The sequence below is a fragment of the Gymnodraco acuticeps genome, unplaced genomic scaffold, assembly GCF_902827175.1.
Source record: "Gymnodraco acuticeps unplaced genomic scaffold, fGymAcu1.1, whole genome shotgun sequence".
NCBI classification, from domain to species: domain Eukaryota; kingdom Metazoa; phylum Chordata; class Actinopteri; order Perciformes; family Bathydraconidae; genus Gymnodraco; species Gymnodraco acuticeps.
This window is the reverse complement of record NW_022990886.1, coordinates 506,408-533,576: the sequence shown is the minus strand read 5'-3', so window position 1 is coordinate 533,576 and position 27,169 is coordinate 506,408. Positions and strand designations below refer to the sequence as shown.

The window sequence follows — 27,169 nt, the reverse complement described above, 5'->3', positions numbered from 1 at the left end:
GCTATCCCTTCTAAATAATGGGATTCAAACGGGACCATTGTGTTCTTGTTTTAAGCCCACACTGTCACTCTGTGCCGCGGGGTAGGATATCGCCTTTGCGCCAAAGCCTTGTGTTTGACAGAGACAATCCTCTCCGTAGACAGGCTTCACGAAAACTAGCTTTTAAATCTCAAGCTACGTAGCTTTGCGTAGCCTCGTTCAGGCACACAAGGCTCTTGGCCATCACACAGTTCAAGCATGATGAATAACAACGAAAAATAAGTAGAATATATGTAGCCAAATAAAATATATCGATTCAATTTAACCTTTTATAATCTGTAGCCTAAAATGCACATTTGCCATGTAAAGAAATATAGAACCATTTCTTATCTGAGTAGTGTTGTAAAGTTATTTTTCTACGTTTTAGTTACCAATTAAGAATGGCTTTGTTATACAATTCTGAAGTGAAACTGGGTTGTAATACTGCACAATTGGTACAGAAAACAGGATGATGTTAAAACGCGTGACACCATGCCTGGCAAGATTGAAATGCTGCTTTCTGATGCATCGCTAATAATACGATAATAAAATGATTTACTGTATCCTGTTGTCTTTTAATCAGTAGGCTGATGCATTTACATGTAAGAAGCATTTTAATATGGCTGTGTGAAATACATGTTTAATGGTTTAATATACTGTTTGGTTAACACATATTTTATAAACTAATATATTCGGTTGTAAAATCGTAATGGGAAAAAACAGAGTAACCAGAAAAATATGCCTAAGAGAAATATGGTGCAGTAGAAGTAGAAAGAAGCCATGCACCTGAAGCAAAGTAAAGTATTAGGTTGCATTCGACTACTGCCTTCTTCTAAATTAGTAAACAATTAGTACTATTAGGCTATTAAGTACTTGCAGTTTTGCTAAGTCTTGCATTTTTACTTGTAGGGTAAAGTAGAGCTTTTTTATATTTTGGTAATGATACTTATTTAAAACGGATCTGAGTTGTTGACAGGACATACCAATAGGGGCAACTGTTTCAGGGCCCAGACCCCAAACAGCCTGGCAAGTGGCAACTTCTTTTTGGTGATTTATCAACCTTTTAAAAAAAGGACCTTGAGTGCTTTACTAACTGAATCGAGGATATGCTTTATGACAGACCTTATACTTTCATACCGAAGAGCGTCACCATGGTAGGAGGGGAAACACATATCGACAAAGTAGACATGCAGTTTGCCGAAGGGACCATAGACTACCGAGTGTTTATAAAGAAAGAAAAGTTACACAACACTACTATTTAAACGTACTGACTTTGTTCCTGCATGGAGCTAGTGTCACATACTTTCAAACTCGAACACATCCAGTAGAGGACCACAGATTAACTTCCGCTCCCCGCCGTGCATCTGACCAATGAGCTTCCAGGACACTGGAAGGTGGGCGGGACCATACTAAACGCAAACATGGCGGCGTCCTTAGATGATGATTTTGAGTCTGATAACCAGGATTACTACTCTCTGCTCAACGTCAGGAAAGAGGTATGGCTTTATTTAGTTTTACAGGCACACCGAAGGTTGACTGACCTCTCGATGTGACTGTCGGTCATATAACCTTTAGGAAAGTGGTCTTCAGACGGTGCTTCACCCTCCAGTCGAGGAACCGTCTTCTTCATCAGCACCATCAGACCGGTGGATGCTGCAGAATCATGAAAAGCCGGTTATTTCATCATCTACTTTAGTTAAATGAAGGCAGTGTATATTCTCTGAAGTGGGTACAAAAATAATATGTCTGCACCGATGTGCATCTTTTCAAATCTCATTAAACTAGGGAGAGACCTGACTAGGATTTAGTTCAGCTAGATAACGTTAAGTAGCATTAGTTAATGTGGCAGACACCATTGCCCAGCAGGAAGTACATTGACCCAATTTTAGTGTGTGGTTTATTGTCAGTGGACAGGTAACTCTTTTTAATTGTGTTTAAAACTGGGATGCTTAAATGCAACAGTATTGTATTGACTGAGTGAAAATGATTCTGCACACAATTTGAGAGGTTATTTTCAATCAAAAATGCCTCTCAAATGTGAAGATCTCCTTCTTTGATCTGTCTTATATGATAGAACATACACTGGATTTTGCAATCCAAGAGGCTCATTGGTTCTGGCATTTTAGAAACTGATCAAATATCCGTCAGATTAATCCCTAATGAAAATAATTGTTGGTCACAAGTGACACCTGTCCTCTCTGCCTTGCTACAGGCTACATTGGAGGAGCTAAAGGCGTCATATCGGAGGCTGTGTATGCTCTACCATCCTGACAAACATCGAGACCCAGAGCTGAAAAGCCAGGCTGAGCAGCTTTTTAACCAGGTGCATCAGGCATATGAAGGTAAGGACACTTGTAGGTCATTGGGATTCAAACAAGGAAAAAGCAAATAGCGTAATAGTTTTGATGAAATAACCTCTGAAATAAATCTCCATTTTGCAACATTATCGTAGGGTTAAACATTAAAAAAAAAAATCAGCAATGATATGGATATAAAGTTTTAGTGGGTATATGATAATTAATAATAGATTAGATTGCTATGTTAAGTAAAATAAATTCATCATATTACTGTAATTAAGCCCTCAAAAACAGGAAAAAGACTAAACATTAGACTACAGTTGCAAGAAAAAGTGAACCCTTTGGAATTACCTGGATTTCTGCATAAGTTGGTCATAAAATGTGTTCTGATCTTCATCTAAGTCACAACAATAGACAAACACAGTCTGCTTAAACAAATACCACACAAACAATTATATGTTTTTATTGAACACACCATGTAAACATTCACAGTGTAGGGTGGAAAAAGTATGTGAACCCCTAGGCTAAAGACTTCTTCAAGAGCTAATTGGAGTCAGGAGTCAGCCAACCTGGAGTCCAATCAATGAGACGGGATTGGAGGTGTTGGTTAAAGCTGCCCTGCCCTATAACAAATACACACCAGTTTTGAATTTGCTATTCTTAAGAAGCATTGCCAGATGTGAACCATGCCTCGCACAAAAGAGCTCTCAGAAGACCTACGATTAAGAATTGTTGACTTGCATAAAGCTGGAAAGGGTTACAAAAGTATCTCTAAAAGCCTTGATGTTCATCAGTCCACGGTAAGACAAATTGTCTATAAATGGAGAAAGTTCAGCACTGTTGCTACTCTCCCTAGGAGTGGCCGTCCTGTAAAGATGACTGCAAGAGCACAGCGCAGAATGCTCAATGAGGTGAAGAAGAATCCTAGAGTGTCAGCTAGAGACTTAAAGAAATCTCTGGCACATGCTAACATCTCTGTTGACGAATCTACGATACGTAAAACACTGAACAAGAATGGAGTTCATGGGAGGACACCACGGAGGAAGCCACTGCTGTCCAGAAAAAACATTGCTGCACGTTTGAAGTTTGCAAAAGAGCACCTGGATGTTCCACAGCACTACTGGCAAAATATTGTGGACAGATGAAACCAAAGTTGAGTTGTTTGGAAGGAACACACAACGCTATGTGTGGAGAATCCAAAGGGTTCACATACTTTTTCTTGCAACTTTATATCTTGTCTCATTGGACAATATATTGTATTATACATAGTCAGTTAAAACATTTTATTGCCATTCTTGTTTGGAAAATACAGATGAAATTAAGCAGGGCATGGAAACAGACACAACTCCATTCAAAGCACACAGCAAAATCAACTCCTACATAAGCTGAACCACAAGTTCTCTCTTTGCCCTCAGTGCTGAGTGATGCTCACTCCAGAGCCATCTATGACCTCTTTGGCAAGAAAGGGTTGGAGGTGGAAGGCTGGGAGGTATGTATTCGGTCTTTTTTGCTGCTACTTTAGGCATACTTCACATTAACATATCTTGATAACTGTATGGTGTTGATGCTGCGTAGGTGGTGGAGAGGAAGAGAACTCCAGCAGAAATTCGAGAGGAGTATGAAAGGCTGCAGAGAGAACGAGAAGAGAGAAGACTGCAACAACGAACCAACCCCAAGGTTTTTACAGTCACAACTTCACCACATTCCTCAGTCAACTTCACTTATTTTCTTGTATTTCTTGTGCGGGCCACCATCTTTAAGCAGATATTACTGAATACATTAAGTAACACAACTCAATATTGACTGTGGATGTTGTCCACATTCATTTAGTTATGTCCCTCATCCTTTTCATGCTTTTTTAATTAATTCTGTCAGTCTCTCCACTTCACTCCTTTGTTATGCAGGGCACCATCAGCGTGGGTGTGGATGCAACAGACCTGTTTGACCGCTATGATGAGGACTTTGAAGAGATGCCAGGAGGAGGATTTCCTCATATTGAAATCAACAAGATGCATATTTCCCAGTCCATAGAGGTACAACAAAACACACACTCAGTATTCACTCTACATATTGAATAAAACCACATTTTCAAACACATTTCCGAATTTCAACACATTTCTGCTGCATTTTATATGTTCTATTTCATTTATGTTTTTCCTGGTGCTTTGTTGCCTAATGTAGGCTATGTGTCGATGATTTTACATTTTTTGTTGATATTATCCTTCATTAATGATTGTATGTGAAGTAAATTGACCATGGAAGGCACCAATTGAATACATTGTATTACTGTTATTAGCATTATCTTTAAACATACACAGCTACTTCTCTGAGCCAGGGTGACTGCAGTATTCTGTGTTTTCCTGTTTTTCTTCAGGCTCCTTTGACGAACACTGACACAGCAGTGCTGTCTGGTTCACTCTCCACACACAATGGGACCGGAGGGGGCAACATTAACGTGACCGTCCGAAAGGTTACGTCGGCAAAGGGCTGGGGAGAGGTACACACACACATATAAAAACTACTTGGTGACAGCATGTGACAAATGTTCAATTGGGATGATACTGATTGTTTTTGGTACAGAATGCAATCACATGTTCTTGTGGGTTCTCCTCTGCAGTTGGAGTTGGGAGCTGGGGACATACTTGGACCTCTTATCGGATTGAAGGTGTTTCGCAACATCACCCAACGGTGGTAAGGCCTGATTCTCTGATATAGGTTCTATAACATGCACTCTGTATTTACATAAATTCAATGGTTGGGCCTATTTGAAGATAATGTACTTGCAGGATTCTTGCTGTTCTGAATTTGTGTCCTCATGTTTTACTGCACTAATTGTAAGGCACTTTGAATGAAAGGGTCATCAAAATGAGATGTAATGTAGCATACGAAAAGCATATTCCGCCTCTCAAATGTTTTCTCTGTTTGTCTCCTGTCTGTCCAGTTTCTTGACAGCCCAGTGCGGTCTGCAGTTCTCTCCTCGAGGTTTGCGCCCCACCTGTTCTATGATGACAGCACGTCACTTGGACCAGAACACCATGGGTTACCTGCAGTGGCGCTGGGGGCCCAGCAGCGCCATGACGACCAGCCTGGTGCGGGACACAAAGAGCAGCCACTTCACTCTGGCTCTGCAGGTAAACATAAAGGCAAACGATAATGCATAAACACTGTAGGGAGGCAGGTATATACGGTACACATCTACAGTACCTGCTGTTAATATGGTAAATACAGGTTGTACTGTAACTTAGAGTGGTACAATAAAAACAACTTTGAATGACCCCCCTCCCTACCATTTCGAAATGGTATCATTTTGGCTAGAAGATAAGTATTTAAATATATCAAATTGTAATAAATTCCTAATAATGCTTGATGCAAATTAATGAGTGATGACGTCGGTGATATGCAAATGACAGTTTTATATTAAGTAGTCATTCTAATACAGTATTCATTCTCTCCTAACGTCCCTTGCAGTTGGCGGTGCCTCACTCCTACCTGATGATGAGCTACCAGTACAAGTTTCAGGATGAAGACCAGACTAAAGTCAAAGGCTCTGTGAAGTACGTCTGTCCATTTATCCTGTCTGTCTCAAAGGATTTCTTGTTACAGTTTTTTTTATTATAATTATTAAAATACAAGTCATATTGTTTTTTTTAGATCCTAGCAATTATTTTCTAATAATATAATGTTTTTATAGCACCATTTTGAGAAAGAAAAACAATGTAGGAAAACATAAACATATTTAAAATTCATAAATAGAGAGTTAATTGATACATACAATATTCATGTAAAAGTATTATTTACAATAAAAGTAGAAAATATCTATTGTAAAAAATACTTTCAATCTTTGGTTGTACTGGCTGTAAAATGAACCTACTACCTGTGTTAATGACTACAGTAGCTGAATAACTCTAATGGTTTATTTTTGTGTTCCTCCCTCTCCAGGACAGGCTGGTTTGGTACTGTGGTGGAATATGGAGCAGAGAGGAAGATCAGCCGACACAGTGTCCTGTCAGCCACTGTCAGCATCGGGGTCCCTCAGGGGGTCACGCTCAAGATCAAGTACTGTCCAACCCAACATATGATCTCATTCTCTCGCGGGTCCTAATCTCCCTGAATCTAATGTATGTGTTTATTTGTTCTTGTATTTCTGTGCAGGTTAGCGCGTGCCAGTCAGACATACCTGTTTCCAATCCACCTCACAGATCAGCTGCTGCCCAGCGCTGTCTTCTACGCCACCGTTGGACCCCTGCTTTTCTTCATGGTCGTCCACAGACTGGTCGTCATCCCATATACACAAGCACAGAAAGAGCAGTCAGTACATCTTCTGTCCTAATAACACTCTATCAGCATCTCACTTTGCCAAAATGTGACAATATCGATCTATAATGAGTGGCCTGCCCCCCAGTTTTGGGAAACAGACAAGAGTTTCTAAATTGAAGCAAAGCAATGTAGACCTGTGGATAAGGGGAGCAGCAAAACCTTTTTCGGCCGGCGTCTCAAAAAATCAATATCAGTTTAAGTGTACACTATATTTAGAATTGTTCGCCTCTTTACCTTGCTGCCAGAAAGCCTTTACCTGGAGGAACTGAAGTGGTTATCTAAGCTCACTTCAAAGCAGCCAGACTCCTTTGACAAAAACAGTAATTTGACCGCACAGAAAACAGAAGTTGGTCTACCTCTGCTTCGATCTGGTGGTTTTGAAGAGCTTCACTTCCCCCTCCAAAAGGGCTGTCATGTGGCAAGGCAATTTGTAATGTGGCTGATCTTTGGCTGCTTGCCGTGTCCACCTGTCCGCCATTTCCTTTAATACCATTTACAACGGCACTTTAGAAGATCAGTACTATTCCTTTAAGTTGTGCAGTTTTCTAAAATGTGTTTTTTGCATTAATGAGGGATAGTTTTGTTATAAAACATGCTGTCTCCCAGCTAAAAAACAACTCTACAGCCCTGAGTTACAACATTTGATTGCTGGTGTCATTAATATTGTGGGGGGGTTCTATCACACTGGCACTGTCACCGCAGAGAGCCTCCACAGTGATTCCCGGTGGGTGATTGTTGACGTCGGCTTTGTGCTTCTCAGAGATTTGGAGCTGCAGAGGAAGAGCTCGGCCGTAGACATTGCCAAGAAGAAAACCGAGGCAGAGTCTGCTGTGAGTACTCACACTCGCAGTGTGCCAACCCACAGTTACTCGCTGTGTGTGTGGGAATCATTGTTTCTACGTTCAGCTCTCCTCATCTTGTCTGAAAATCTCTCTCCTATCCAATTCTATTTTGTCTTCCTCCTCCTCCTCTATCTCCCTCGACTCCTCTGCAGGTTCTGCTGATGCAGGAGTCTGTGAGGAGAATCATAGAAGCGGAAGAATCCAAGATGGGTGAGGGAACACACACACACAAACACACACTACAATCAGAGTGAAACCTTTTTAAGTTTGCTGCCAAAACTTAGAAAAAAAATCTTAATTCACATGTGGGACGTTTCTCATGGTTGCGTTAACTGTGTGATATAGTGATGCTCTAGGATTAAGTCTGACTTCCATCATCTACTACTGTAAAGCATGTGTTGCTGATTTAGCCCATCTCCATGCAGTGTTTACATACATTAAGCCTGTTAGTCTGTGCACACAACACCAGTGTGTCAATTGGTAAATCCAGACTGCAATTTCAGTGTGTTCATTTATTTCCCATTATAATTGGTAATGATATCAAGCCAACAAAGTAAGATGACAAAGTTATTGGCCTGTCACACCTCTTCTTATCTGACACAGGTTCTGTGTATTCACAGGAAAGCACTTATAGTTGTCCACTTCTAATACAAGAAGTGCTAACTGTGTCCTAGACAGTATTTCAGTATGTCTGTATTACACATCACTAGGGATGTAACGATACCAAAAACTCACGGTACGATAATATCACAATAAAAAGTCCACGGTACGATATTTATGGCGATATTGAAAATTAAAGAGAAAAGAAATGTGAATTTTCTTCTTCTTTTTTTTTACTTGGAATTTTTTTTCTTTATCAAATAATAAATCTGATTTGTACAGTTTTAGTAGGATAGTAGTATTTTAAAGTGTCAACAATATAATAATCAGACCCTGCAATAGAATAAATCAAGTTTCACTTTAGTTTTTCAAGTAACTCAACTCTAACTCACTCACTCAGCATCAACAAGGTTATCTTTTAGGAATATGAGCATGTCCACATTTCCAGGTAGAAGCTGGGATGTTTGGGCGTTTACAATATCCCCTGCTGTGGAAAAAACTCTCTTGCTTGGTACTGATGTTGCTGGGACAGAGAGATATGCTTTGGCCATGGGTGACAGCAGTGGGTAAAACTGTGCATTGTCTCTCCAGCACTTCAAAAACAATACAGTTTTTGCCAAGAAGGTGAGGCTTATTGACAGGGCGAGATATAAATATACTGTTGGTACTTGTCAATGTCTCTATGTACATGTATCCCTGTAAATACGATGTCCTTTTGTGTTATCTGTTGTTTTATGTTCATGTTGTAATCTACTTGCTGCCATGTTGGACAGGTCTCCCTTGAAAAAGAGATCGATGATCTCAATGGGACCACCTGGTTGAATAAAGGTTTATAAAAAAATTAAAAAAATTAAAACTTTTTCAAAAATTGAAAAAAATCGCGGTAGATTTTGTCAGTCTCACGACGGTATTGAGACATTTATTTACCGCGATATTCGATATATCGTTACATCCCTACACATCACACATACTCTCCCACTTACTCCCCCTTCACTTCATGACACTTTTTAAAATCCGTCTTATCTACAAATCTCTCCATAGTCTCACCCCTACATTTCGGAACTTCTCTCCCCTCAGATCCGCCCACCCATTGCATGTTAGCTTTGCTCCATTTGTGGAAAAAAGAAATGTGGGGACAGGGCATTTTCTGAAGCAAGACGTACATTTAGAACCACCTGTAATCTCTGGGCATCAATTGTGATCAGATGTTCCTCCACATGTACGCACATAAACAGTATGTCTTTATGCTTGCATTGTGAGTACATGCTAGTATGTCTTTGTGAGGCACAAAACATGTTTACTTAGATACTATGCAAATAAAAGAACGTTTTGTTATCTTGTATGCACTGCCAAAGGGAAATGAGAGCACTAAACACTGAGCTTCTGTCTAGGTCTGATCATCCTGAATGCCTGGTATGGAAAGTTTGTGACGGACACCAGCCAGAAGCAGGAGAAAGCAAAGGTCATCGACGTCACCGTGCCTCTGCAGTGCCTGGTCAAGGACTCCAAACTCATCCTAACAGAGGCCTCTAAGGTGTGTGTGTGTGTGTGTGTGTGTGTGTGTGTGTGTGTGTGTGTGTGTGTGTGTGTGTGTGTGTGTGTGTGTGTGTGTGTGTGTGTGTGTGTGGTGTGTGTGTGTGTGTGTGTGTGTGTGTGTGTGTGTGTGTGTGTGTGTGTGTGTGTGTGTGTGTGTGTGTGTGTGTGTGTGTGTGTGTGCACGTGTGTGTGCGTGCGCGCGCGCGCGCGTCTGTGTGTGTACGCGCGCGCGTCTGTGTGCGCGCGCGCACGTGTGTGTACGCACACGTCTGTGTGTGTGTGTGTGTGTGTACGCGCACGTCAGTGTGTGTGTGTGTGTGCGTGCACGTCAGTGTGTGTGTGCGCGCGCACGTCAGTGTGTGTGTGTGCGCGCGCACGTCAGTGTGTGTGTGCGCGCGTCAGTGTGTGTGTGTGTGTGTGTGTGTGCGCACACGTCAGTGTGTCCATTTGATTGTCCACACCTCTGTATATGCATGCGTATTAATTGCTTCTCTGTGTGCAGGCTGGGTTGCCGGGCTTCTTCGACCCCTGTGTGGGAGAGGATAAGAGTCTCAAGTTACTGTACCAGTTCCGAGGCGTCATGCACCAAGTCATCTGCGCCGACACCGAGGCACTACGGATACCCAAGCAATGTTAGTATGCAGCCACTTAACCCAACAGAGCCAGAATGATTATCACTTAGCAACACACTACTACAGTATAAGCCTGCATCCATGTTCAAATGATATTTATTCTGTCTTTTCAGCTCACAGACTTGAGCCTGAGTCCTCCTAGGAGCCCACTACTGTTGTAGCACCAGAGGGCGAAACACAGATCAAACAGACTGTGTGTCAACAGAAAAAACGAGGGGACAAATCAACAATAAGTCTGTTACTCTCCTCTGGTCCTCTTCTGTCATGGTATTTAGTGAATCTGTTTATCCAGTTCCTCCACTCATCCCTCTCCTCTGAGGTTCAGCAGAATACAGGAAATATCTGACAGCTGCAGGAGATCAGACACTGGCTGAACATAGTTTTATATATAAGTAAATATATATACATATATGCACTACACAGAGGGACTGATGGTCACTGCGGATGTGGTGACCATTCCTGTCCACGATGAGCTAAAAGTGCACATACATTTAAAGAAGTGTATTGACATTTTTTTCATGTCAAGTATATAGAAATGAGCCGTAATTTCACCCCATACCATTGTCGTCTTAGTCCTGTGTATCACCCGGGTAGGTTAATCTATTCATGTTATAACATACCAGTCATTTCATTAACTCGTGCAAATGTCTCTAAAATGCAGAATCATGTCTCTGCGTAACTCGTGTTTTGGTTCACTTTATTGAAATGTCCCTACTTCATTTATTTTGCCTTTGAGTGACATGTCTGCTGCTCAGGTGAAAACTGGTGCTCAAAACTTATATCTGTGAAGGTCGGATATGGAAGTTGGAGGAGGAAAAGTGAGAGATGCCCTTTGATGGTAGTGGTCCAACCAAGGCTTAAATCTTTCATACTGGATTTTTAATAATTCAGGCAAGACTGCATTTTTAAAGCAGAAGTTCCCCTTCGATTTGCGTCAGTGTTTATCGATTGTTGCTCTGCGGCTGCAGCCCAATGATTTGGTTGGGTGGGTGTGTACTTCACTGGTATAGCTCCAGCCCTAAGCCCCTGATAACAGTAACTACTGGTACGCATTTATCATATTTAGGCCTATGTAGATATGATTAAAGCTGTTTGGCGTAGGTCAACACTTTCCCTTCCTGGAGGTTGTGTTTTTCACTGTGACAGGCAATAACTTGAGCTGACAGGAGCCACACTAAAACCCTCGTACTGATCATGGAACATTAACATGGCTGCATTTATTTGTTGGATTGTGTCTGTTTGTACACCAGACCGGTGCCATATATTTGTTGTTCTGTCCCTCTTCTTTTTTTTTAATTCATCTGCTATTGCCATGTCCCTTCTTATACATGTGTACGATGCTAAACCATGCTCATCACTTAGGTGATTATCAACACACTAACATACCATTAATGTAGCTATTTTACTTCGATAGGTGAGGTTGATATGGATAGACCCAATATCATATGATGCACTTTCTGTTCAGATCTGTTGCAGTTTGAAATTGTGGATTGAAACTGTTACTACAAAGGGAATAGCATAAGTAAAATGATTGCTCCATTTTGTTGGGAGACACCGTCATGCGCTACGGTGAATCCCTGAAAGCACTATCAAAAATAGTATTATATTGACCTCAAATGTATTTATTTTCTTTGCACAAAAAGTACATAGAGGCTTGTCATCATGACAGTGGAGCTGAAGCCTCTAAATTAAGATACTTTCACTTAGTTTACATATAAGTTATGACAAGTCCTGTTTATTTTATATTGTGCATTTTTTCCATTGCTGCAATTGACTCAAGACGAGGGTGTAGGCTCAAAAATAAAAACAGGTAGCATTACGATGGATATGTTTTTGTTATTGGTTGAAAGTTTGTGTCTCTACAGTCTGATCCATAGCAGTCTTGTGTCACTATTACAGCAGCCATTTTGCACTTGACTGTAGCATTTGTCTTCCCTTGTTAGTTTTAAGTGAGCTGTAAAGTGTTTTGACAGGTCAGCTGGTCACCTCTGCTCCAGTGCCTTCATGAGGCGCCATGAGGTCAGCAGAAAGACGGCTTCCCTGCTGTTACACTCCTCAAACTGACCCACATTAGTATGTAAATATGCTGTATGGTTGGAGCCTGTGTTCTCTGTCCTGTAAAAACTACAATAAATATGAAGCGATCAGATTCCTGTTTGATTTCAAGAGCGTTGCAGATGGACTAGCCAATTCGAAAATGCTAAGACAAAAAGGAAACTAGTTAAAATGGTAACTCTTTATTTACAATAGTTTACAATAGTTTCACAGAAACAGTTTGCACCACAGAACAGACAACACTTTCTCAATAAGGGGATAGGATAACCCAAAATCTGGATCAAACGAGCTTTATCACAATGAGCTAACATTGATTACACTGATGTCTTAAAGAGGCAGACTAGAATTTGGATTTTGTGCCCAAAGATATCTCTTCAGGTTCTCTTTTCATGACATGAACGTCCTGAGAAACTGCTTTTTATGTCTTGAAAACTCTCTAAAAACATCAAATCCTGATGTTTCTTATGAACTGGTGGATAGAAACCAGTTAACCAACATTTGAAAATACCAGACAAGAGTGTAGCGTAACCACTTTACACTTTTATAAAGTCCTGTATTCTTTACATACCAAAGATGCATTGTGTATGTGAGTCATTGCCCAGTCAAAGTAACTGATTCTGCATTGTAAAATCCCATCCTGGACTTGTATAAAAGGTTCGGAGTCTAAAATCTGTCACTACAGTATGGCTTTTATATTTTATCAGACAAAACAGCAGATGGCACATGAATAACGAAGCTTAAAAACCAACATTTCCAGCAAGTTTTAGGGAAAAAGTGCAATAGTAAAAGCATTTTTTTCAACTAAACCTGCTGCATGTGGAAATAAGTGAATACTGCTGTGAAAACATTAGTGAGAGGTAAGAGACTAAATCTGTTCTCCTGATCTGACCCTTCAGAGACAAACAAAACAGACCCGGCCCATGGTTCTTTGCAGATATCCATTTCTGTTTCTTACAAAGATTGAAACCATGAAGCTAAGTTGAGCCATAGCAGCACATGCTTTGCCAACACCCTCACACTGTTATCCTTTCAAACAAACACATGCATAATTTCAACTGGACTATTTCTAACAACACTATTCCAGTTACAATAGCTTTATTTTCTGTTGATACTTTAACAGGACGTCCATAGGAGTTCCCTTATATAAATATGCTTGTCTCTGAAAACTCTGTCATGAGCATGAAAACAGAAGACATGAAACAGAGGTGAATTCAAACAATGGTTTGGGAAATAAAAATAGTTATGAACAATACCACTGTTCTAACCGGTCATTGAATGCAGCAAAAACACTGAGCAGAGGCAAAAGAGAACTTCAAACTGAAAGCCCTGTCATCTGACTCTTGACAGTTTTATATATGTGAAATAAGAAGTTATTTAATATAGAAAAAAACAGCTCATCTGAAAAGGATTCTGGTGAGAGACAAACACTGTTTAAACATTTTGAAAATAAAATTGTGTGAGAACTTTGTGTATGGCCAAGGGACGTCTTAATTGAGAGGCTGGAAGACAGTTTCTGAAACAGAAGGGGGAGGAAGAAGCGCTTGGTTCAGTTAACGGGCTTCAAGCCTCAATGATATTCTTTCACAATATTTTAAATAACAAAACAGAAAAAGAAAGAGATGAAGCAGATGCAGACTCTCGTATCCTACATCTTTGTTCTAGTGGATTATACCTCAGCGTAATACTATAGCACCATCTGAAGCAGTTAACACAAGGCTTAGCTTGTTTTACAGTTAATTATGTAACATTTATAGAGTCATCTAAAAGAAGACAAATCCAGTTTAATCAGAAAGACATAAATGTCCTTATGACAGAAAGGTCATATGAATCCTCAAAAAAAAAGTGAGAACAGTGCAAACTGTCTTTCCTACAAATCCCAGCATGCACCATAGTGGGTGGCAGTTTTGAGGGTATTCTCTCTATATGGCAGTTCATATGTTTCCAGTGTTCACGAGACACCAAACAGTAGAGGTTTGTCCCTACGCTAATGTCATCTACAGACGGACATCCATTCAGTGATTGCCTAACGCATGGAGTCTGTAGGGATACAGGAACAAACCTTAGTTCACCTAAAAATCAAACTGTTTTCAAAAAGGGATAGGGGCTTGGGATAGGTCCACCAAGTGTGTATAGAAAATGTGGGGTTCATGGCTGGGCATGAAGGACAGAGACTGAAGGTTGCAAGACCTGAATTTGAGGAAGGGTCAGTCCAGCAGGCGGCATGGAGGCAGGAGTGGAAGGGGTCAGAGTTCAGGGGTCGACCTGAGGTCAGTCCAGCAGATGCTTGCGCGGGCCTATGCGCGAGCGGTGGGACCGGCGGGCATCTGCGGTCCCGAGTGACTCTCGGCAGCTCTGGCACGTATATGTCTCTGGAACGTGGCTCTTACGGATCTTGGCACAGGACAGGTGGATCCAGGTGTTGCACTGGTTACACTCGATCATGGCCCGGCCGGCGAAAGGCTTCATGCAGAAACACGTCACCAGGTCCCACGAGTCGTCATCTGAGGAGGCAGGAGAGAGCATACAATGAGTCAAAATATGGACACTCTTGACGTTCTTTTATACACCGAGGGATATGACAGTTTATGCCGTGCTATAGCAGAAATGTGTCCACTGTTGGGAGAACATTTGCACAATGTTGTATATTATGACAGTGTGTCGTCACCTTTTTGAATAGATGAACAAATCCTGCAGGAAATGTCAAGTTATATATATTGCACTATATTTATTGCACATTGACTGAAGTCTTTTATGTATTGGATCCTGTTTACATTTAAAACTGTAAATTATTATTTTCAGGAACCTTAAAGGTCACCTATCATGCTATTTTTAGGCAATAGCATAGGTCTCAGATATATAGAAATTAGGGCTGTCAAACGATTACAATTTTTAATCAGATTAATCACAGCTTAAAAATGTATTAATCATGATTAATCACCATTCGAACTATGTCCAAAATATGCCATTTCTTTATGTATATTGTTGTGGGAATGGAAAGATAAATGAAAGAAGGCGGATATATCCATTTAACATACGTATGTTTATTATAACATTGTTCTGTGAGTCAAAATGAAAGAGAGCCCACACACCTATCTTTCATCAAACCGTGGGGTCTTAATTCATTACGTGTTGATTTCTATCAACGGGGGAGTAATTCAGGAAAGTCGACGGGGGGGGGGGCTAGTGGAGTAGGCTACTTCGTAACCACAGAGCGTGAACGTTGTGATCAGCTGTTTTAGCGCAGTTCTCCAGTGAAGGGGGGGGGAGTCTCCCTCCGCAGTCGGTTGGCGTAGTTTTGGCACAATTCCGTTGTACAGACCGACGTTAACAGCAGCCCTGTCTGTGCACACGGAGACCGACTCTGTCGTCCGGTGATCTAACCGCCTTCTGGAAAAGCTTCACAAGTACGTCGGTACGCATTTCAGATTACGCACATAACCTGCGTACCAGTTATGTGCACCCCTGTACTACAGCAAAAGTATTTTCCGTCGGGACTTCCTGCAACAACACCACGCCGTTATCTTGATTCTGATTGGCCAGAAGACATTATCAAAGATGTTCTACGTGACAAAAGTTTTCAAAACCGTTTCTGGTCTTCGGTATTTCCAGACAAGTGGCTACTGAAATCAATCTGACTAACTGCTGTCTGTGCAATTTTCGGTGCGAGTTGGCGGACTTTATTTTGCTTACTTTAACATCATTTTTCATGGTGGGGCTAAGCCATTTCTTGGTATGGGTATAGCCTACCCCAGCCATACCCTGGCGCTGCCACTGGTGGGATGTATGGGGCGGGCCATTCTGCACATGCGTTAAATGCGTTAAATATTTTAACGCAATTAATTAAAATTAATTACCGCCGTTAACGCGATAATTTTGACAGCATTAATAGAAATATATAAAAAACACGTCTATGAAGTGTTTTGCTCAAAATACCAAACAGATCACCCATTCTAGCTATGCCTCATATCCCTCTATTTCACTTCCTGTTTCAAAAGTGCTGATTTGGGGTATAAAGCTTTAAAAATAAATAAAGGATGGGGCTGAGCTCATGCGGGACCCGGCAGCTACTGTCTAAACTAAATACTGCGGTGATGAAACGCCATATCATGGATTATCAAGGATTATTTCTGAAACAGTATGGAGCTCAAAGGCTTCCTCTCTTGTCGGTTATACCACAAGGTGAGTTCCTTTTTATTTCCTGCTTCTTCACACACATGCTCTCCAGTACAGGTTAGCTCTGAGTGTTAGCGATGCTAATGTAAACATGCACCGACCATATTACGTCCAAAACAGTCGGGCATTGTTTCTGATAGCAACGTTTCTGATAGTGCCGTGGGTGTAAAGCCAGCCTAGATTTCCGATTTGGAAGCAAATCTGTATCAGCTCCTTTGTAGCCCCGTTTTTAGAGATTTGGGTACGATAGGTCCCCTTTAAAATTTGGAAAGAATTTCAGTTTTGTTGTTTTAAATCTTTTATCTCAAATGTCGTCTCATGTAAGGAAGTTGCTTCATTTATAATGAAGTTACAAACAAATAATTGTTTGTTTAATTAAATACAGTATTGTTGTTTTAAAACATTTCTCAATTTTACAGCAATTACTCTATCATAATGAATACTGTTACCTTGATATAAAACGGCATAAGTTATGATTGAATATTTGGCAATATAAAAACCAAAATCAAACCTACCCGAGTCCACCATGATGTCCTCATCCTCTCCTGATCCGTCTTCGTCTCTGAACACCACCTGTTTCCCCTGGCGGAAGACCTTCCTCTTTCCTGCAAGGCCCTCCACCTTTTGTACCTTAACCATCCCTTCTTCGAGGTCTTCGTGATCCCAGTCTTGACGCTCGTCGTTGGGCTCCTCCTTGTAGGGGGCCGAGCTAGGCAGGCGCTGGGGGGTGATGGGGATGCTGAAATCATCCTCAGGCTCTTCTTTGATCGTTCGGCCACCAAAGGAGTCGGGGTACTGCAGCCCTGGAAACGTCGGGTGGGCTTGCTGGACCCTGCTCTCCTCCCCAGACCCATGTTCCCTCTCCTTTCGCCTTTTCTTCTTCTTCAGCTTGTCAGCTTTTCTGCGGTCATCTGGGTGCAGGGTTGGGATTGTGTGCTAGAGGAGAGAAATAAAAAGGGAACGCATGTTTAAAGGAAGGAAGGCGAACATATAAGGCTAAGGATTTGACTTGGATTAATTTAACTCACGTCTTTCTTGGTGTGACCGGACAGTGTGGTTCCTGGCTGTGGACGTTTCCTGCTCCTGTCCTGGGGGGCCTTGGGAGGGTGCTGGGGGCAGGAGGTTGGGGGTCCCGGGGTCCAGCCATCACTGTCAGCTGTGCTGCCTGTACTGTTGGGAGGACTGGAACTACTGCGCAGTGGAGAGTCCTGTATCGATACAAAGGAAGAACTAGAAGTCAGTAAATTCAAACACACAACCACGGATAACACTGGTGATAAACAGATTTCTCCACCAAACAATAAGATGATCATATATTGTTATATTCAGGGCTGCACATAACTGGTGCGCAGATGCGCATGCGCACCTCCGCCAAAAAAAGAGCACCGTGTCATTTGAAAAAAGGCGCATTTGCGTACCAACATTGAGAGAGAGAGGGAGAGAGAGAAGGGAGAGAAGGGAGAAGAGAAAAGAGAGGAGAGAGAAGAGAGAGAGAGAAATATATTTGCGAGTTGCATATGAACCTATGATATGAACTCAGGGCCGGCCCGTAGCACTGGCGTAATAGATGTTCGCCTAGGGCGCCAGATCTGTGGAGGCGCTGCGCTGGCTGCTCTGGGAGGGAAAAAAACATTTGACCGTTGGGGCTCATCCTAATTTTCGGCCTTGATGTAACAATATTCACAATTAAGTAAATGTAACACCCTTTTCACCCCGGTTACACGTTTCATTTGCCCTGTACGATGGGCGCTGTAAGTGATGAAAATGGGGGATGTTGGCTTATCTGGCGCCCGCAGCTCACAGCCAAAGTGCGACTGAGCGTGGGAGAGAGCACCGGTTCCGGCGCTGTTGTTATTAGCATCTGGTGCTAGCTGCTCTAACGGAAGAAGAAGATGTTTCTACAATGATGTGGAGGGAGAGTCCTCTCCAGTCAGACTGAGAGGCTGATACTACAGCTCAGTGAGGTAAAGGACTCTTGAGTGTTTAGATCAGGGGTACTCAAATACAAATCTTAAAGGTCCAAAATAAATGTTTCAATAAGACAAAGGTCCGTTTATTACGGTCATTCAAACTTTTAAACAATTGCAACAAGATTCTTAACACGAGGTTGCAAAAATAAAAATAATCTGTATGCAGCAGTTTTCATTGTTATTGTGTCTGTGCTTGACCCCTCAGAGTCGCAGTGTAAGAGCTGCACAGTTATGAATAAAGGGAGCTGCACCCTCTTTCATTCAGCATTCCCATTATTGCTTTATAAATGTCTTCCGCCCTTGTGTGTCCACTGAGGTTCGTCAGGCCCAACACATCTTCAACAAACTCCCCCTTTGCCTCATCATACAAACTCACAAACACCAGCAACTGAGCATTGTCAGTGGTGTCAGTGGACTCACCCACAGCTAAGGAAATGCACTGTGCATTTTTTATTCCATCACAAAGCTGATTAATCAAATCACCAGCCAGTATTTATGTTCTTCTGGTTGCTGTGGAATCTGAGAGGGGATTTGCTTGATTTGACCTGTTATTTCCTCTTTTTGTTTGCCTTCAACATGGTCTCCATCACTTCAGTCATGCATTCTTTTATACTGCAGTTATTATCCAGTGGAAAGCCCTTACCTACTGGCCTAGTTCAATCAAAGTGGTTACTTTTTTTTGGCTGGGCAGTGAAGTTTTACACACCGTCTTATTTGACTTTCTCAGGACTTAAAACTGTTTTTTGGGGGAAGACCCCCTCAAAGAAAACAATATATTTACACACGTAAGGTCATCATCTTAAAGGTGGGGTAGGTAAGTTTGAGAAACCGGCTCGAGATACACTTTTTGTTATATTCCATGGAATGCTCTTAACATCCCGATAGCAATGAATATCTGAAGTATTTGACAAAAAATCCATAAAAAAAATGTCATCTGTGGAAGCCGTAATACTGTAAAAAGTACAACCAATCCGTTTAGCCGGCCCGGCTAAACGGATTGGATTGCCGCCCTGTCTGTCAGCCTTCCATCTCGTGCACGCACAAATGTATCTCGTGCCCTCATTGGGCGTGCATTGCAGCAGTACTTCAATGACTCGCCAGGCGGCCACTTTCACCAGTCTGCAGACGTCATGTGCGCGTTCATGTGTGTTGGAGGAGGTGCTCTGTAAGGAAGTCTGAAGGAAGGGGCGGATTCTTTTCGGCTGTGTATTTTCAAATTTTAGTGCACTCGAGCCGGTTTCTGAAACTTACCTACCCCACCTTTAATAGTTGTGTATGCTCATCCGTGAGCAGAGCATCAAGTTGACATGTCTATTACAGCTGAATGCGGCGATTACCATTTTGTTCAGCAAAACGCCTCACAAACGTTACGTATTAAGATCAACAGCTTTAGTGCGTTTTGATTCAATGCTGAGTACAGCCAAACTGACAGTCTCTTCTCTGTCATTGTAGACCGCAAATACCTCATTCCTTCAGTGCTTGGGTCCGAATGCTTCTCGTTTTGCGCCGTCCAGTTCAAAATGAAATCGCCGCCAATCGTATGTCCACACTCGCGCCAGGACCGGGGGACGTGCATGACGTGCATCTTGTGCTGCATTCACTTTCACTCGGACATTAGAGACTTTCTCTCATAAATGTCCGATGAGCCACAACTTTTCTTTCAAAACAAAGCTGCCAACTGGGGTGGCAGCTGGGGTGGCAAGGCCTATTTTTAGGGTGTCAGTTGCCACCCCGGTAGGTGAAACTAGGCTACTAGCTACAGTACAGATGGAACTAGATGAGCTGTTAACTCTCGCTCTAAATTTTGTTTTTTTTAATTCTCGCTCTGACTTGGACAGGTTGAAAGAGACACACACATTTTTCCCACCCGCATTCCGCGAAGACCCGCCCTACTGTGCCTCTGATTCGCAGATTGTTTGGGGGGAAGAAACGCTGACTGGATGCTGAATGTGATTGGACCACAGCGTTGACACACACAGGTGGAACAGTCAGACATGCAGAGCGCTGTTTGCAGTGGACATAGCGGAGAATTTTGACTCGTTGCGAATGCGTTGTGGCGATGTCTCACATATAATACAGAGAGATAATACATATGAAAACTATAATTTGCTCAGAGTCCGGAGACAGTGGTGGTTCGGTCCGGATCGGAGTCCGTAGTTTGAGGATGCCTGGTTTAGATAGTTCACTTTAGTCTAAGTTCAAACGGTTTGGTCACAATTTATGTAAACACATATTTCCAAGGCACTCCTTTATAATTATTGGGATAAACAGGTTTGAAATCATTCCAATGTATACTATAGGACAGTAACCAAAAATATCCATTAAAACTGGAGGGATAAAAAAATATGCATAAATAAATAAATGTTAAGGTAAAATAAGATATGAATGAACAACATAAATAAAATAAGATACATTAAATTGTTATTGGCTATGGTAGGTTATTGGTTATGTTCACATCCACTTGTCTAAGATGACAACAGAGACTTTCGACCCAAAACCAGCTGTTGACTTGTGGATGCAAGCAGCTAATCGCAGACTCAACCAGAGAGAAAGTAGTAGGCCTACATCATCAGCTACCATGTCTGACAGAGAGGAAGACAGTGAGGAGAACAGTCAGGAGGGTAGTGATGACAGCTTGTAGGATTACTGGTCGTGCTAATGTTGTCTTGTGTTCACCTCTGCATGTGTGTTCTGTGTTCACCTCTGCATGTGTGTTCAGTGCCATGTGTCTGGCAAATAAAGTCAAGACCCCCTCAAAGGTTACGGTTTATTTCATTTTAAGGATGAGCACCAAGCAACATCTCCAGGTGCTCCTTTGAGAACCAGGGCAAAAAAGTTATGTGCACCCCTGGTTATATTCCTATTTACAAATATATTCTATATATTAAATGTGTACTAATAAGGTAGGCAGTAGCTCAGTCCATAGAGGCATGGCTTGGGAACCAGATGGTCGCTAGTTCAAGCTGGCCCGGCCGCTCTGTTGACTGATAGCTGGAGAGGGGCCAGTTCGCCTCCTGGGAACTGCCGACATGTCCTTGAGCAAGAACCATGGCAGGTCCTTCGCTCTGAAACCTCTCCATGTGTGTATTTAGGGCAAAATGTCTATAGGTCCTGTTTGTGTGTGTCTCAACAGAATGAATTTTCCCTAGGGGATTAATAAAGTGTGCTTTCTTCTACGCATTATGAGATATACTGTACCGGTTTAGAGGTATGTGTGTGGGTAAAGTGCAGCTTTAGACTAAGAGGGTTTTTGTGGCATTTTCCTTTATTCCATAGTTCAGCAGAAGATAGACAGGAACGAGAGAAAAGAGAGGGGATGACATGCAGCAAAGAGGAACTCGCTGTTGTAAGTAAGCACTGTCTAGGGAAATTCTTACTAGATTAACACTTACATAATTGTATTTAGCATTTAAACTAGTTTTGTTTATCATTCATCATAAAAAAGCACAAATAAAAACTAATCAATTAAAGAATTCCTAGTCGACTATGGTCCAGACCAGAGGTGTCGCTAGACTTTTTCGCTTCCCGTAATTTTGACCGTCGGTCTGTACAACTCTGACTGGGGGGGCTTGTGAACTGTCAACTGAGAGAGGGAGGGGGGGTGCACGCTCGTGAACTGTTAGCGCCGTGTTATGCATGCCCACTGCACCTCTTGGGAGCGCGCCACAGCGTAAAGCAAAAACTCAGACATTTCAATGATTTGTACGGCAAAGTACGGTTTGGAAACTATATCATTTCCTTTTTGGAGGGCATGGATAACACCGGAGCCTCGCTGCGGGGAAGCTTTGGCGCTGTTCTGAGTTTGTTCTAATCTGTCAAAATTACGGACTGCTTTCAGGTTTTTCCATCATTGTTAAAAAAAAAATGTCATAGGTGGAAAATATTCGGTTAACACGACCACTGGTCGAGACATACAATACATCAACTAAAAAGGGGAATTCATTCATGACAGCTTAAGTGTTGGGCTGCACTATTTATCATATTATATTAATCAACCATAATATAAACCGCTATGACTTTTAATTTTGATGTGAAGCTGTATTTGCTTTAGCAAGGAGATCAGGCACATTAAACCATAATATAATATCAACAGATGAAAGGACTTGCACCACATGACATAATGTGCAAAGACAGACAGGCAGAAGGAACATGTTAGAGCAGTGGTTCTCAAATTGGGGTACGCGGAACCCTAGGGGAACATTGGAGTACTGCAGGGGGTACGTGAGATTTATTTTATGTTAATGAAAACATAATTCATGCATTTAAACAAACTACTTATAACTACTTTATTCAAAGGTTTACAGTAATTCTGGATAATAAAATGGGGAAAATAAACGGGGTGCTCTCTTTTCCTCTCCCTCTCCAGTCTTGTGCAGCTCGCTGAACCTGTAATAAGTTACCCGACAGTAAAGAATACATATATTTATAACTAGTTTAGCTTGTTCCAGAGTAGATAAACTAGCTTAGGTCCAAAATCAATAAAATATACAAATATACCAACTTTAGGAAAAGTAACTAACTGCAGTTTGCCTCCCTGTCACAGAGAATGACAAAGATCCTCAGTGAAGCACAAGCCCATGTTTCTCACTATATTGTAAGTACAACTTATTAAAAAGATCAGTTCAATGCAGCTAATGTCGTCTTAGTGTTATTGCATGATGTTAAAATTGGTTTGCCATGAATTTAGTGATGGATTGTAAACATTTGAAATGTAGCATTTAAGTGTTTCTCAGTTACAAGGTTGTTGTTTTAATAAATCAGACACTGATGGTGCAGCACTGTACCTCTTTATATAGGCTTTTTTTCCCTAACAAATTGTTTTTGCGCAGATCAGGGGGTACTTGGCTGAGGGGGTACTGAGGGGGTACATTATTGAAAAAAGTTTGAGAACCACTGTGTTAGAGGAAAACCAAAAAGCAACTTGGTGACAAAAAACCTTTAGAGGAACAACCACTAAATGAGTCAGAATCTATAAATCTATGCGGTGAGGAAGAGGAAGTACATTAGTCAAACATCAGATCTGACAAAAGAAATGTAAAAAGGGTGTCATATGTTGTTGTTGTATTGGTTTAAAAGAAAATGTTTATAGTTAAAACCATGTTATTAGAAAAGCAGATTAAGACAATATCATAAATGTTCTGCAAGTTTGGGGGACTTATCCGAGTTTGGGAAAAACATGAGGTGTGTAACAACAGACAGGTAATCCAACACTGAGAAAAAGGAGAGTCCTTTGATAACAGGACATCAATATTTTAGGAAGTGGAGGTGCAAGTTTTAATGAGTAAGCTTTCACTTTAACAATGTTTTTTAGCCATAATAAATGTGTTACAGAGAGGAACATGGGTATGAATCGGTGGGCAATGTGATCACAACTACTCGTCAAACAACAGATGGCTCAGTTAAGGAGGTGACAAACAGCAGTGTACGTGAAGGAGGATCCAAGAGAGATCTTAAAAACAGAATTCAACATATCATATGAAAAGTTAGGAACTCTATATATTCAAGATCAAATAAAACACATGCTACTAACGTGTAAGATAATATGCTTATAGTTTTAGAACAACTTTGAAGACAATGACATCCAACAATACAAAGTCTAGACAACGTATTGCCAATCACAACAGATATGCAGGATTCAAAAGGATTACATCCATCGTGTGGTCAATAAGTATCTGCTTGCAGTTTTAAACACACACCTCTCCATTTAAATCCATTCTACACATTTCCCACCGGGCAAAATGTCTGTTGATATAATTTTGTATCTATTCACTTCATTAATTTACAAAAAACGTGTGTTTTATTTATGATTTAGCTATGCATTATGGTGATTGATGTTATCCACTGTATGTGTATACTCTTGATTTAGTATTTCTACTATGTGGACACATACTGTAACTCAATACAACAGTTCTGATTTGTAACTAAATGTAGCAGATTAAAACGAGTGCATTACCATTAAGGTGAAGATGTATTGTAGTTAAAAGGCACTAACTGCTTAATTTACTCACCTCTTGCGGGTATGGGATGTAACCAGCATAGGCCAAGACGAAAGTGCAAAACTTGTTAAAATCCTCAACTGTCCTCCTCCTGTATGGCGGGCTGAAACCCTGAAACAGTCATTGAAACATTAACACGCTGCATTAAACCTACACAACCCGGCATGGCGTTGACCATTGTTTTATATTGATGGCGTTGACATTAACGACAAGTGATTGGCACACTCAATTTACGAGACTTTACAAACGTAGACTCGGCGTCGAATCAATACGACATAATAACAACACTGGAAGCAACTCAAAAATAATATGTTGACAGTCTAAAGTTTGATTCATCGCAGACACGAATGTCTCTTTGGACTGGTCAGTGAGGCTTCCCACCAACCCCCACCGATTATCCAACGACAGCTAATATTAGCAACGTCGGCTAGCAATACATAGCAAATAAGTAACAAATGCTAATGCTCCGAAGCTAGCTGCTGACAAGAGTCGGTGAAGTTTGACTGGCATAACATGCCAATATAACGCAGTATGAAAAACCGTCGAATATTCAAAGAGGGACATAAGAGCAGAAGTGTACGCCAACTGTCGATAGAAATAGATGGCTTGCTTACGATGTTTAAAAAGCCAACGTTAGTGATAGCATATTAGCATTCTGTGGTTATGATGATGGAATGTTATTTTTTCGATGAAACGTTAAGCTAGCTTCTGCGTCAACAGTCTTACAAAGTGCACTCTGAAGTAGTGTTACTTAAATTATGCTCACACACAACTTTAAGTATCACAATTGACTGTTTGAACGAAGCTTTTCTGGAAGTTTAACGTGTGTAATTATTATAATATCAGCACCAGTAGCTACAATTATGACAACATTAGCGCGGTATGCTAACGAGCAGCTGCTACACCGTGTGGTGACAATCTCGATCAAGTTGACGTTTGCTAGCATCGTTAGCCATGTCTGCAAACTACTCACTGTGAAATAGTTATGTAAGAACACTTACCTCCGACTGAAATGCATGGGATGTCGATGGGTTTATGTCACCCATCTTTACCGAGTGCCCGACCACCTGGCGTTGTGTCGATACCGCGACCGTAAACACTGTGGTTACCTAGCCTTTGCTTGGTAGATACGAAGCTAACGTCAACGTTACTTATGCTAAAACTCGAAGCAACAGCTTTCTCTCAGTTTGCCATCATCCTCCATCAGCACAAGCGATAACGTTGTTTAACCAATGCAAGGAAACAAACAACTACTCGGCTCTAAGTTGAAAAACGTGTCTCCGGTGAAGAGTAAACGGTACTACTGTATCTACACGTAGCTGTCCGGTAATGTCTTCTGTTGATTCGGTGTATTGGCTGCTGGGGGAGCGGTTCGGCTGTCACCAGCTGCCTGCCCCCTTCTAACTTCTTCTTCTGTGGTGTTTATTGTCGTATGCCAAACAACGGAGGCTCATTACCGCCACCCACTGGACTGGACAGTGGCAGGAGATATATTGAAATAAAACAAACAAAACCTCCTCAGCTCTCTCTATTAATCCACGTGGTGATATTGTATTTTCTATGAGTTAGTATTAATTCCTGTCTTTATTCCAGGAGCGGTTCTAGGCAATACAGTTAATACCAATAACTGTATTGCATTGTTTTCTTATGCGCAATTACTTCATACTGTCTTTTTCGTCCCGCATTTATTGTGCCCCCCTCAGAAAATAACTGGTCCCAGCCTGGCCCCCCCAATATGACGACAGTCAATAATAAATAAATCAACAAGTGTGTGTATCTTTGTATATCATTTAAACATGGTATTTCATGTGAAATTGCCTCGATACTGTTATATGAAAATTATAATTATATTATAATAATTACAATAATAAATACTTATCATGGATATTTTTTAATTAAAAATAGTCATATGCTTTGTAGTGCCCTAAAAGTAAGGAAATAGTTCTCATTCATAACACTCCGTTCGCTCGCTTCAGAGCACATCTCGAATATCAGTAGCCGGGCTAGCTTAACGGTCCACAGACTGAACCCAAGCTAACATTCGGTCGACGGGCGCTTGCCGGTTACTTGTTTTGCTTTGCAGAAGAATTGAACAAATATTAACACACCAGTTAATATTGTAATCTGCCCCGCCGTTTTTTCTTTCGAAATAACAGTAAGGTTTGATTTTTTTCTTCAAACAGTAACATACCTGTTGCTAGTTTATCCCTCCACGCCGACACCCCGGCAAACGAGGATGGACCCTTCTCTCCCTCACACCAGAGGTAGTACCCCTCACTGCAGTGCGCAGTACCTCAAGCCCCTCCTTCTCAACCTTTGAGGCACGTGACTAACGGCGCCTCCTTCTCAACCTAGGCCCCTCCTTCTCAACCTAAGCCCCTCCTGGCACGTGACTAACGGCCCCTCCTTCTCAACCTTTGAGGCACGTGACATCCTGTTTCCGGGGTAGCAGGTCTGTCACGATGGAGGTAAGTATCCCTGAATAAATTAACTATTTGTTTTTGCTGCGGTTTAAAATGTGTTGATTGAAAGTAAAACTACATTTGTGTTGCTTCAAAATAGTAGGATTGCTGTATAAGCAAAGTCCTGAAAACTTTAGGAAAGTCTTTATATTATTTTAAGTCTCACTTATTTGCTGTCGTCTCCATACTTGCCAACCCTCCCGATTTTCGCGGGAGACTCCCGATTTCATTACCCTCTCCCGGTTTCCTCCCATGGTCATATTTCTCCCGA

The 27,169-nt window shown here is 41.4% G+C and overlaps 2 protein-coding genes across 2 annotated transcripts; one reads left to right on the top strand and one right to left on the bottom strand.

Moving 5' to 3' along the window:
• The first annotated feature begins 1,389 nt into the window (after positions 1-1,389).
• LOC117557603 (dnaJ homolog subfamily C member 11) lies at positions 1,390-12,389 on the top strand. The gene is given in 17 exon segments (XM_034233499.1): positions 1,390-1,408; positions 1,411-1,514; positions 2,231-2,360; positions 3,731-3,804; positions 3,891-3,992; positions 4,220-4,348; positions 4,690-4,812; positions 4,933-5,006; positions 5,257-5,446; positions 5,784-5,869; positions 6,255-6,371; positions 6,468-6,623; positions 7,393-7,462; positions 7,627-7,684; positions 9,466-9,608; positions 10,113-10,242; positions 10,356-12,389. Coding segments are annotated over 17 exon segments (1,734 nt in total). The 3' UTR covers positions 10,385-12,389.
• Positions 12,390-12,463: 74 nt separating this feature from the next.
• Positions 12,464-26,086, bottom strand: phf13 (PHD finger protein 13). Its single transcript, XM_034233498.1, has 5 exons — positions 25,438-26,086; positions 24,449-24,547; positions 17,499-17,678; positions 16,986-17,406; positions 12,464-14,798 (listed from the first exon to the last, which is right to left on the bottom strand). Exons 1-5 carry the CDS (start codon positions 25,480-25,482, stop codon positions 14,566-14,568), a joined length of 978 nt encoding a protein of 325 aa, XP_034089389.1. The 5' UTR covers positions 25,483-26,086; the 3' UTR covers positions 12,464-14,565.
• Between the last annotated feature and the right edge of the window lie 1,083 nt (positions 26,087-27,169).